Genomic DNA, 12923 nt, shown 5'->3' with positions numbered 1-12923 from the left:
GGACCAAGGAGGGGTGAGAAATGATGGGTAGGTTGACTCAGACAGAAGAGGGAAGAGGTCTTGAGACTCTCAGTTCCAATTCAGGTTTTCACACAAGACACCGACAATTCCTTCCCCCCACCCCTAGCCCACAGATGCTGCTTGACCTGCTGAGTTCCTCCAGCAGATGGTGTGTTACTGTTTAAAGTTTGTTAATGGATGACACGTTACTGGAATGACTATTTGTAATTGAAAATGTGATGAACTTTCTGCATTTTTTAATGAATTGTATATATTTTGAAGTAAAAGGAGCCTATTGATTATATATGGTCAACACCATTACAGTTTCCTTTTTCTTTCAAGGATCCCATAGGGCAGGTGAAAACTCTGCACATTTATAAACGTTGACCATTCACTCCTGTGATGGCTCTGTGAAAAATTTGCCCAGGTACTGCAAATACTCTCCCTTTCAGAGCAGAACATAAGATGCTGGAAGAACTCAATGGGTCTGGCAGCATCTCTAGAGGGAAATGGCCATTTGACATTTTGGGTTGAGATCCTTGATCTGGACAGAGATATAGAGATAGTTTAAAGTAGTGAGGGGAATGTGGAGCTGTGTGGAGGAGGGGAGAGTGCTGTAAAGTACAGAGGCTTTTATCTGCCCATCGCCCCTCATCCACCAATCACTTGCCAGCTCTTAGAAACATGACCTTCAGCCTGAAGTATCCATGCCAACCATGGTGCTCATCACAGGTAAAGCCTTCCCTGCTATAAAGTACATTTACATGGAGCACAGAACAGGAAAGCATTATCTGCCACAAAGGCCTCCACCACCCAAGCCATGCTCTCTTCTCACTATTATCATAGGGCAGGAGGTACAGAAGTCTAAGGTCCCACATCACCAGGTTCAGGAACAGCTATTACTCTGTAACTTTCAGGCTCCCAAATCCATGTGGATAACTTCACTCACAACCATGATCTACAGACTCACTTTCAAGGACTTTTTTCAACTTATTTGAGCACTTTGTCTTCTTTTGCCCGTTGGTAGTTTGTCGCTCTTTGTTTATAGTTTTTTTTGTAAGTTCCATTGCACTTTTTATTTTTCCTGTAAATGCCTACAAGAATCTCAAGGTATGTGGTAATAATTCCATACTTTGGTAATAAATTTACTTTTTACTTTAAAATGAGTTCCATTTGTGTGCATTTAGCCTATACACCTTGAAACCAGTACTATCCAGGCCCTTGCCCCATTCCCTCCACCTCTTTATACAGGCTATCACCCCCCCCCCCCCCATCTCTATCAGTCCAGCTGAAGGGTCTCGACCCAAAATGACAACTGTCCACCCCCCAAGAGATGCTGTCGGACTCTCAGAGTTCCTCCAGCAGCTTGTGTGGGAAGATGGCAAGAGATTCGAGAACAAGTCAGCAGATGCCCCAGATTCCAGCATCGGCAGACTTCTGGTGTCTCTGGCTTTCCATGTCCAATTTCATGCAAACACTGAGAGTCCGCATGCACAGCCTTCCAAAATCAAGTGAGAAGGACACTAATTTATCACATATGCACACGGGATGCTGGAAATCCTGAGTAGCACACACTCCGAACTCAAGTTTAGCAACGTTGACCCGAGCTTGTCTCTGAACTGAGGGGTGGGATGAAAGGATGAGCGGGTGTAAGACGTGCCCGTGTTTTCTGAAAATACGGAGTTCGCGAGGAAAGAATGCTAAACACTTTAACTGTCTGGAAAGGTATGCTTGGACTTGTACATTGCCTTTTATTCCTGGATTTCAGTCCCTGGATAGGAGCCAAGAAGCCAAATGTGCAGTCACCGAAGTTTCCGAGAACGCCGATTTTTAAGTTAATCAGTTAATGAGGTCCGGTTGTCACGGGGAAGTCATCGAACCAGATGGAATTTGCTCAACAAAATAACTTCACAGAAAGTGCAAATTCTAAGGTTTTATCCACTTCTCTTGAGCACGCTTGTGTGTGTGTGGATCTATAGTTGGCCGAAGCGCCGAGACTGCTCCTTTATTTTCAGCCAACCCACTCATATTACCTCTATGCTGTAGAGTGCCCATACAATTCAACATTAATCCAAATGTACAGTACTTCTTCACCACAGAACGCAAAAAAGTGCTCTTTGCATTTAATAGGTAGAATATTACTTTTGCAAAAAGATACAGACTTTATATTTAACTTCAAATATAAACACCAATTTAAAAAAGCAAGCTTCTAAATATAGAAGTTAGGAACAATGATTATTTCTAAGTCGTTCAGCCAGGATTTCCTCGCGATCCTAGTTCCTGGGCAGGAGAGGGTGTGTAGTTGGTCTTCGGTGAGGGAGGGAGGGAGGGAGCCCAGAGCTTGGGAAGATGGCGAGAGGGTCGGGGACAAGTCTGCTGCTCTGGGCTGTGCTCCTGCAGTCCGGCCGCACGGCCGATGGTCAGGGAACACCGGACCGGCTGAATGGCTTCAGCCTCCACCCACCTTACTTGAACATTGCCCAGGGGGCTGAGATCTGGGCCACGGCCACTTGCGGAGAAGACGGATCGCAGCGGCCCAGACGGGACCTTTACTGTAAACTGGTAGGCGGGCCGGCCGCCGGTGCCTCCAGCCAGACTATCCAGGTATCAGCTTGCTGGCGGGACACTGACCAGGCGGCTCCGAACGGGGGACGGGCAGGGATCACGGGGCTTGTTGGGGGCAATGGGGCCAGCAACGTCGCAATGGGCCGAGTGGCAGATCCAGAGTTCTGTGGGAGCCGGGTTTGACGTTTGGAGTGAGTGGATTTTGGAAGGGGGTATTAAAAGAATGAAAGTCGGAGAAACAGAGGCAGAGCAGGCGGCGTGTTTGTCAGTTTGTCAGTGGCGGGAAGGAGTGACTGTCAGAGTCGTGTGTGAATGCGTGTTGAGTATGAGACAGTGTGGTGTGCGTGTGAGTCCGTGTGTATGAGTAAATGTGACTAAGTGTGAGAGGGGTTGTGACTGTGACAGTGGCGTGTGAAGGTGTATGGTGAGTGTGTATCGGTGTGTGAGACCATAAACCGCCATTGAACCTTCCCGGGACTGGAAGCGGACCCGGGTCTCCACCGACTGGCCCGCTCTCTCCACGGTGGCCCGGTGCGGCGGGGTGTAAGTGTCCGGCCTCCCGAAAAGGATGATCAGGAGCGGGGAGCGGGAGTAGAACCGACCGTGTCGTGGGATCCGGCCGCCTCTGACCCCTTACCCCCTTGCGATTAAGGGCTGCCCCACAGTGGGGAGTGTCCGCTCCCCGCGAAGCCGAACCCCACCAGCAATCGCCCCAGACTATGAATATGTACCTCACCTTGACCCATTAAACGCTGCAGGGTGGTGACGGGACCCCTGGTCCAAGGGTGTACATGTCATCAGCGCCGTCCAGCCCCCTCTGCGCCTTCGAAAAGATCCCTAGAACTGGGGGCGGGGTGGGGGGTTCTCTGGAGAGAAATTCTACTCTCCAGATCCCTTCCCACAGACGCTGCTGGACTCGCTGGCTATCTGATGCGCCCCTTCTGCCTTTGTGTTTTTTGGGAGGATCTGCAGCAGGGGCAGAGAGTTGGTGCCCACTGAGGTTGGAAGCGGGGTAGGCCTCATCCATTGGCGGCGGGCGGGTCACACGGCCGCGTGGAGGGCTGGGCTGGATATTGAGGTACCAGGTCCATGCACTTGCAGTTTGGTGTGAGTAGACCTTATGATGCTCCTCATACAGTGGCCGCATCCACTCGGTCACAGAGTCATACAGCACAAGGTCCGGCCCTTCGGCCCAGGCAGTGGCAATCATAGGCAGCCATCACTACAGTGCAGGAACTAGCTATTCGGCCCACAACGTCACTGCCAAACGTGTTGCTAAATTAAACTAAATCCCTTCCTCCTGCACATGATCCCTCTCCATCCATTCCCTGCGCATTCACGTGTCTGTCGTACAGCTTCTTGGTATTTGCTTCAACCCCCCCCCCGGCAATCCGATCCGGGAACACACCACTCACTGTGTAAAAAATCTTACCCTGCACATCCCAGTTTAAACTTCCTCCTTTCAGCTTAAAGCTATGGCTTCTAGTATTTGGCATTTCTACCCTGGGAGGAAGATCTTGACTGTCTACCCCATCCGTGCCTCTCATAATTGTATAAATTCAGCCTCTGATGCTTCAGAGAAAACAGCCCAAGTTAGTCCAACCTCCTTATAACTCATACTCTCCAACCCAGCAGCATCCTGGTGAACTACTTCTGCACCCTGCCCACGTTCATCATGTAATGGGGCAACCAGAACTGAATGCAATACTCCGAGAGCAGCCTTACATATAGTATTAAAGTATTCTAGCTGAGGCAGTCCTATTTATCTGCAGTTGGTCTTTGTCCCTCTGAACCTTTCCTATCCATGTACTTTCCCAAATGTTTTAAACCTCATAATTTTACCTGCCTGGCATATTTTCACCACCCTCTGTGTGAAAAGGAACCCTCATTCCTTTTAAATCTTTCCTCTCTTGCCCTTGGTTCTGGACTCACCTGCTGTCTGGGAAAAGACTGCGATCATTCAGCTTCTCCATGCCTTTCATCATTTTATAAATCTCATCCTCCTTTACTCCAGGGGAATCTGTTGCAGCCTATCCATCCTCTCCATTTTTCTGATCTCTCCAGTCCCAGTAATGTTCTTGTGAATTTTTTCACACCCTTTACAGCATTAACGCTATAGCTGAGCAGCTAGGCTGCACAGAGTATGGTCTCTGCAATGTCTCGTGCTGTGATACAAAGGGTACTCCAGTCCTGAGGCAGGGTCTTGACCTAAAATGTTGACCATCCCTATTCCTCCACAGTTATTGCCCAATCTTCCAGTAGATTGTTTTTTATTTTGCCCTAGATTCCAGCATCCACAGCCTCTTGTGTCACTATGGCCACCTCCTGCCCCAACTGCTGGAGGGACTATGGCTCAAGGAGGTTAAGTGCAAGTTCCACAAAGTCACAGGTCAGGTGAGACAATGTGTCATGCCAGTAGGTCAGGTGCTAGGTCACATGATAGGTTACACAACCAGTCATCTGATCAATCACATGACAGACTCTAGAAGAGCAAGAGACTGATGGGTGACCTCACAGAGCTATATTAAATCATGGAAAGGATGAATAGTCTTTTTTTCCCTGGATTGGGAAATTGAAAACTAGAGGCCACAGTTCTAAGGTTAGAGATGAAAAAATTAATAAAAGAATCAGCTTTATTATTACTGATATGTCATGAAATTTGTTGCTTTGTGGCAGCAGTACAGTGCAAAGTGATAAAATTCCAAAATAGATATATAGTGCAATAAAAAAGTACTAATAACAGTTTACAGATCCATGGACCTTTGGAAACTTGATGGTGGAGGGGAGGAAATTGTTCCTAAAATGATGAGTGTACACCTTTAGGTTCCTGTACCTTCTCCCTGATCATAGTAGTGAGAAGAGGTTCTGTGAGATCACCCCTCATTCTTCTGAGTTCCAGTGAGTGGAGGCCCAGAGCCACCAAATGCTTCTCAAATGTGGAGCAAATATCCACAATGGTGGCGAGGCTAGTGGCCATGATGGAGCTAGCTGATTCCATCTCAAACCTCAGGGGCAACTTCATTTACAGAGTAGGTGGCAGATATAAAGAACCAGCTGTCAGAGTAAGGGATGGAGGCAGAAACATGAGGTTCATTTAAGAAATATATGAACAGGTACATGGATGTTGAAAGTTTAGATGGGTATAAGCCAAGTGCTGAGAAATGGGGTTAGTTTGAATATACATTACATCTTGGTCTGCATGGACATGTATGGGCTGAAGGGCCTTTTCCTGTGTTGTATAAGTCATTTTACAATTCATGTGATAGGCCATTCTATAGGTGATATAATAAGCTCTGGACAGGTCATCCTTAAATCTATGTGATGAATTATAAAAAGGCATGATAGTCACGTGAATGGGCAAGGGATTGGGTGTGCAGTATTAATCAGAATCAGCTTTATTATCCCTGACATAAAGTTTGCCGTGAAATTTGTAGTTCTGTGGCAGCAGAACATTGGAATACATAAAAATACTATAAGTTACAAAAAGAAATATTAAATAAATGAATAATTAGTGCAAAAAGGGAGCAAAATAGTGATGTAGTGTTCATGGTTTTGTGAACCATTCAGAAATCTGATGGTGGAGGGGAAGAACTGTTCCTGAAGCATTGAGTCTGAGTTTTGGTCACTGTAAGTTACATGATGGGTCGATGATTGGCCACATGGTTGACTCTTTCCATTGCCTCTCTATGTTCTGCCTTTTGCCCGTTGATGTGTTAATGTGGACAATTCACAACTCAGCCTCAGCACCACCTCTCTCACCTCTCCTTGTGTTCAAAGCTCTGCGTAAGTTCAGCCTGCTCATTTCTATAATTTCCTCTAGTCAGTCTTGAAATCAGAGGCATAAGAGACAACACTCATTGGAACCCGGAACAACACCAGCTGCTGGAAGAGCTCAACGGATTGGGCAGCATCTGTGGGGAGAAAAGGAATTGTTAACGTTTTGGGTCAAAATCTTGCATCAGGACGAATGAAAAGTCTCACCCCAAAATGTCGACAATTTCTTTCCTCCCAGAGGTGCTGTTTAACCTGCTGAGTTCTTCCAGCAGGTTGTATATTGCTTCAGATTCTAGCATGTGTATTCTACCGTGTCTCCAATTAGAGCCTCTGATTGATGCCATTCTTGAGTTTGTGTTTTTTGGCAAACCTTTCAGATCCTCTCTCTGACCTTGGCCTCTAGTCCCATCCCTTCCTGAAGCTCTGAAGTTTCCTGGGTGAGTCCCTCCGCTTCTTTCGCATAAAATGCTGACCAACCTCCTTGAATAAGCCATCTTATCTGTTAATGCTTTTATGAGGCAGCTTGAGTCATTTCCTGAGCTCGAGGAGCTGTGCATAGTGACTTATGTAAGTAGACCTGTTCAAAAGTACAAACACAATTTGGCATGTAGGAGAACACATCTTTAAGGTTACCCTCAAAGTGTTTAATAGTTTAAGAGGCATAGTTATGATGGATGGTAACAGTCTTTTGCCCAGTGCAGGGGAGTACGAAACTAGGGGACACATTTAAAGTGAATAGAGACCCGAGGAGCAGCTTTTTCATGTAGAAAGTGATGGAACAAATTGCCGGAGGAAGTGTTTGAGGGAGGCATAATAGTTATCATTTAAAAAGTATTTGGATAGGTACATGGAGGGGCAGGGGCTCGAGGGATATGGCTGAATGCAGAAAATTGGGACTAGCTGGGTGGGCACTGTGGTCGGCATGAACTGATTCAGAATCGGGTTTAATATCACTGACACACATGAAATTTGTTTTTTGGTAGTAGTACAGTGCGATACATAATAAAACACTATAAATTATAATAAGATATATACATATATCTGTGGTGCAGAAAGAGAGGGCAGAAATAGTGAGGTAGTGTTCACGGGTTCATTGTCCATTCAGAAATCTGATGGCAGAGGGTGAGAAGCTGTTCCTGAAACAGTTAGAATGCTCTCGATGGTACATCTATAGGAATTTGCGAGAGTCTTTGATGACATACCAAACCTCTTCAAATTCCTAATGAAAAATAGCTGCGTCATGCCTTCTTTTAATATGCACTTACAAAGACTGGCAAAGGGCCTCTATGCCTCTATAGCAGCTACAACAACGTTCTCATCCAGGGAACTAAAGCACATCAGCATGCTTTCACACTACAGTATATATTTTGCCAATTGAGGCACCTCAGAAGGTTGACTGCCTTGCTGTTTTTCAGCATAAGTGTTTAAAATTACAACCAATAACTTGAGTCATTTCTCTTCATTTCCTTTTGTATTGCTAATGTACACAGGGGTTTTCTCTGCACTTTGAAGTAGCTCCTTGAGAAGCCCTGAAAATATGTTAATGTGCTTTAGAACTATTTACTTGGAGACATAGCGTTATACAGCAGTGGACCTCACTGAAACAGGCCCTTCAACCCAACTCATCCATGTTGACCAAGGTTCCTAACTAAGTAGAGCCCTTGTGTTTTAATCTGGCAGAATATTACATTGGGTGCTAGTTCAAAGACCAAATGTTCAGAACATAAAAAATATAGGAAAATAGGAAGAAGGAGGCTATTCGGCCCCTTGAGCCTGCTCTTACCATTCCTTAAGATCACAGTTGATCTCACTATCCTCTTGTGCCAGATCCATATTGTGAGCATTGACCATATTCTATCCATGGTGTGATTAATCTCTCTTCACCAATAAATACAGCATCCTTGGAATCTACTTGGAGAACCATGAAAGCATTCCCTCTCTGTTCTGTTTCAAGCTGCTTCATCAGTAGGTATGAAATGAATTCATCGATCCAACCTGTGAAGGGGTTCAGAGAATGTGATATGAATGGGGTTTTCTCAACATTAGAGAGCTATATAGTACAGAAACAGACCCTCTGGTCCAACTTGTCCATGCTGAACAAGTTGTCTCCCTGGCCTACTTCCGCTTGCCCACATATGACCCACATCCCTCTGAAACTTTCTATCCATGAAGCTGTCCAAATGTCCTTCAGATGTTGTAATTCCATCTGCCTCTATCACTTCATCTGGTAGCTGGTCCTATATACAGGACCCACCACCATCTGTGTGGAAAAATTTGACACTCAGGTCCTCTTTAAATCTTTCTGCTCTCACATTAAATTTGTGTGCTCTAGTTTTAGACTTTAAGCCTGGGAAAATCCTTGAACATTCACATTATTTCTGCCCATCATGATTTTCTGAATCTTTTCAAAGCCATTCCTCAGCTTCTTATGCTTCAGGAAAAACAGATTCAGCCTATCCATTTTGAGATCTCATTGAAAGCTATTGAATATTGAAAGGCTTAGATAGACTGGATATGGAGAGGATGTTTCCTATAGTGGGTGTGGCTAGGACCAGAGAATACAGAATAGAAGGACGTCCATTTAGAACAGAGGTGAGAAGTAACTTCTTTTGCTGGAGACTGTGGAATTCATTGCCACAGGTGGCTATGGAGATCAAGTCATTGGGTATGCTTAAAGTGACGGTTGACAGGTTCTTGATTAGTAAAAGCATCAAAGCAGGGTAATTGAGAGTGAAACTGAATTAGCAATCATTGAACGATGAGATCTTTATGACCATAAGACATAGAAGCAGAATTAGGCAATTCCACCCATTGAGTCTGCTCTGCCATTCCATCATGGCTGATTTATTATTCTTGTCAACACCATTCTCCTGCCTTCTCCCTGTAACCTTTGAAACTATGATTAATCAAGAACCTATCAACATTCGCTTTAAATATGTTCAATGACTTGTCTCCACAGCTGTCGTAGCAATAAATTCCACAGATTCAGCACCCTCAAGTTAAATAAGTCCTCATCTCTGTTCTAAATGGTCGTCCCTCTATTCTGAGGCTGTGTCCTCTGGTTCTTGACTCACCCACTATAGAAACCATTCTCTCCACAATATCAATAGGTTTCAATTAGATTCCCTCTCATTCTTCTAAACTCCAGTGAGCCCAGAGACACCAACTGCTCCTTACACGTTTACACTTCCATTCCTAGAATCCTTGTCATGAACCTCCGCTAGGCACTCTCAATGTCAGTACATCTTTTCTTAGATAAGAGACCCAAAATTACAGTTCTCCAAGTGTGGTTTGACCAATGCCTTATAAAGCCTTAGTGTTACACCCTTGCTGTTATATTCTAATCCTCTTGAAATTAATGCTAACATTGCATTTGTCTTCCTTATCACTGACTCAACTAGCAAGTTAATCTTTAGGGAATCCTGCACAAGGATTCCCAAGACCCTTTGCACCTCTGATTTTTGAATTTTCTTCCCATTTAGAAAATAGTCTATGCCTTTATTCCATCTACCAAAGTGCATGACCATACACTTCCCTACACTATATTCCATCAGCCACATCTTTCTCTGCCGATTCTCCCAATTGTCCAAGCCCTTCAGCAGACACTCTGCTTCCTCAACACTACTTGGGCGTCTACATATCTTTGTATTGAATGTAAACTTGGCCACAAAGCTATCAATTCTGCCATCCAAATCTTTGACATACAGTGGCTATAAAAAGAAATTAGCCCCTGGAAGTTTTTGTATTTTATTATTTTACAACATTGAATCACAGTGGATTTAATTTGGCTTTTTTTGACACTGACTGAAAAAGACTCTTTAATGTCAAAGTGAATACAGATCTCTACAAAGTGATCTAAATTACTTATAATTATAAAACACAAAATAATTGATTGCATAAGTACTCAACACCTTTAATATAACACACCAAATCATCACTGGTGCAGCCAATGGTTTTAGAAGTCACATAATTGGTTAAATGGAGATCACCTGCGTACAGTCAAGGTGTTTTGATTGATTGTGGTAAAAATACACCCGAATCTGGAAGGTCCAACTGCTGGTGAGTCGGTATCCTGGCAAAATTTACACCATGAAGACACAAGAACATGCCAAACAACTCTATGAAAAGCACAAGCCAGGAGGTGCATACACAAAAATGTCCAAGTCATTGAATATCCCTTGGAATACAGTTAAGTCAATCATTAAGAAATGGAAAGAATATTGCACAGCTGTCCATCTGCCTAGAGCAAGCCATCCTCAAAAACTGAGTGAATGTTCCAGAAGGGGACGAGTGAGGGAGGTCAACAAGACACCTATAACAAATCTGGAGGAGTTTCAGTGGCTGAGATGGGAGAGACTGCGCATACAACAACTGTTGCCCGGGTGTTTCACCAGTCGCAGCTTTATGAGAGAGTGGCAAAGAGAAAGCCACTGTTGAAAAAAGCTTCAGGTGAAATCTTGGCTAGAGTTTGCCAGAAGGCATGTGGAAGACTCTGAAGACAGCTGGAAGCAGATTCTATGGTCTGATGAAACAAAAATTGAGCTTTTTTGCCACCAGACTAAATGCTCTGTTTGGTGTAAGCCAAACACTGCACATCTTCAAAACACACCATCCCTTCTGTGAAGTATGGCTGCATCATGCTGGGGGATGCTTCACTGCAGCAGACCCTGGAAATCCTGTAGGAAAACCTGATGCAGTCTGCAGGAGAACTGTGACTTGGGAGAAGATTTCTTTTCCAGCAAGACAATGACACCAAGCATAAAACCAAAGCTACACAGGAATGGCTTAAAAACAACAAAGTTAATGTCCTGGAGTAGTCAAGTCAGAGTCCTGACCTCAATCCAATTGAGAATTTGTGGCTGGACTTGAAAAGGCTGTTCACTCACAATCCCCATAGAATCTGACAGAGCGTGAGCTTCTTATCCACACAGACTCAAGGCTGTAACTGCTGTCAAATACTGAATACATCTACTAAATACTGACTTAAAGAGGGTGCATAATTATGCAATCAAGTATTTTCTGTTTAATAATTGTAATAAATTTAGACCAATTTGTAGGAATTTGTTTTCGTTTTGACATGAAAGGAGTCTTTTCTGTTGATCCATGTCAAAAAAGCCAAATTAAATCCATTGTGATTCAATGTTGTAAAACAATAAAACATGGAAAGTCCCAAGGAATACCACTAGTCCCCTGTAGCCAGTCAGAAAAGGTTCCCTTTATTCATGCTCTTTGCCTCCTGCCAATCAGCCAATGTTTTGTCCATGTTAGAATCTTCCCTGTAATACCATGAGCTCATAGCTTGTTAAGTAGCTTTGTGTGTAGTATCTTGTCAAAGGCCTTCTGAAAATCAAAGTAAACAACATACACTGTCTATGCTGCCTGTTCTTTCCTCAAGGAATTCCAAAAGATTTTTCAGGCAAGATTTTCCCTTAAGGAAGCCATACTGACATTGGCCTAATTTATCATGTGCCCCTAAGTACCCCGATACCTCATTCATAACAACTGACTCCAACATCTTCCCAACCATTGAAGTCGAGCTAACTGGCCTATAATTTCCTTTTTTTCCTGCTTCTTTTACTTTTTTTTAGAGAATTGAGTGATTTGTAATTTTCTGGTCTTCTGGAACCACTCCAGAATCTAGTGATTCTTGAAAGATCATTACTACTGCCTCCACAATCTCTTCAGCTACCTTTTTTAGAACCTTGGGGTGTAGTCCATTTGGTCCAGGTGAGTTATTTACCTTCAGAATTTTAAACTTCCCGATGATTTTCTCCTTAGTGATAGTAATGATCCTCACTTCTGCCCCCTGACACTCTTGAATTTCTGGCATAATGCCATTGTCTTCCACAGTGAAGACTGATACAAAATACTTATTAAGTTTGTTTGCCATTTCTTTTTTCCTCATTGCTACCTCTCCAGCATTATTTTCCAGTGGTCCAATGTCTAGTCTTTTATATATCTGGGAAAAAACATAGGTATCCTCTTTGATATTAGTGGATGTCTTGCCTTTAAAGTTCATCTTTTCTCTTATGTTTTTTTTAGTTGCCTTCTGTTGGTTTCATATCCTTTAACTTCCCACTAATTATTGCTATGTTATATGCCTTCTCTTTTGCTTGTCTGCTGTCTTTTACTTCCCTTGTCAGCCATGGTTGCCTCATTTTCCCTTTAGAGTACTTCTTCGTCTTTGAGATCTATCCCGTGCCTTTTGAATTTCCCCCAGAAACATCAGCCATTGCTGTTCTGCCATATCTATACTAGTATTCCCTTCCAATCAACTTTGGCCAGCTCCCCTCTCATGCCTTTGTAATTCTCTTTACTCCACTGTAATACTGATACGCCTGATTTTTATCTTCTCCCTCTCAAACTACAGGGTGAATTCTATCATATTATGATTGCTGTCTTTTTTACCTTAAGCACCCTAATCAAATCTGGTAATTGCCTTTCCCCTAGTGGGCTCGATCACAAGTTACTCTAAAAAGTCATCTCATAGGCATTCTACAAATATCCTCTTTTGGGATCCAGCACCAACCTAGTTTTCCAAATCTACTTGCATATTGAAATCCCCCATGACTATCATAACAATG

The 12923-nt window shown here is 43.7% G+C and overlaps 1 protein-coding gene across 1 annotated transcript in view; it reads left to right on the top strand.

The window, feature by feature from the left end:
* Nucleotides 1-2328: 2328 nt before the first annotated feature.
* The window catches only part of LOC132404944 (laminin subunit alpha-3-like), a 307054-nt gene continuing 296459 nt past the window's right edge, over nucleotides 2329-12923 (top strand). Inside the window, 1 exon segment of the mRNA XM_059989599.1 lies at nucleotides 2329-2604. Within this exon segment, the coding sequence (XP_059845582.1) occupies nucleotides 2350-2604 (255 nt within the window). The 5' untranslated portion in view covers nucleotides 2329-2349.

This window comes from Hypanus sabinus, chromosome 1 (genome assembly GCF_030144855.1).
Source record: "Hypanus sabinus isolate sHypSab1 chromosome 1, sHypSab1.hap1, whole genome shotgun sequence".
Classification (NCBI taxonomy): Eukaryota; Metazoa; Chordata; class Chondrichthyes; order Myliobatiformes; family Dasyatidae; genus Hypanus; species Hypanus sabinus.
The sequence above is the reverse complement of the archived record's forward strand: the minus strand, read 5'-3'. Positions and strand labels throughout refer to the sequence as shown.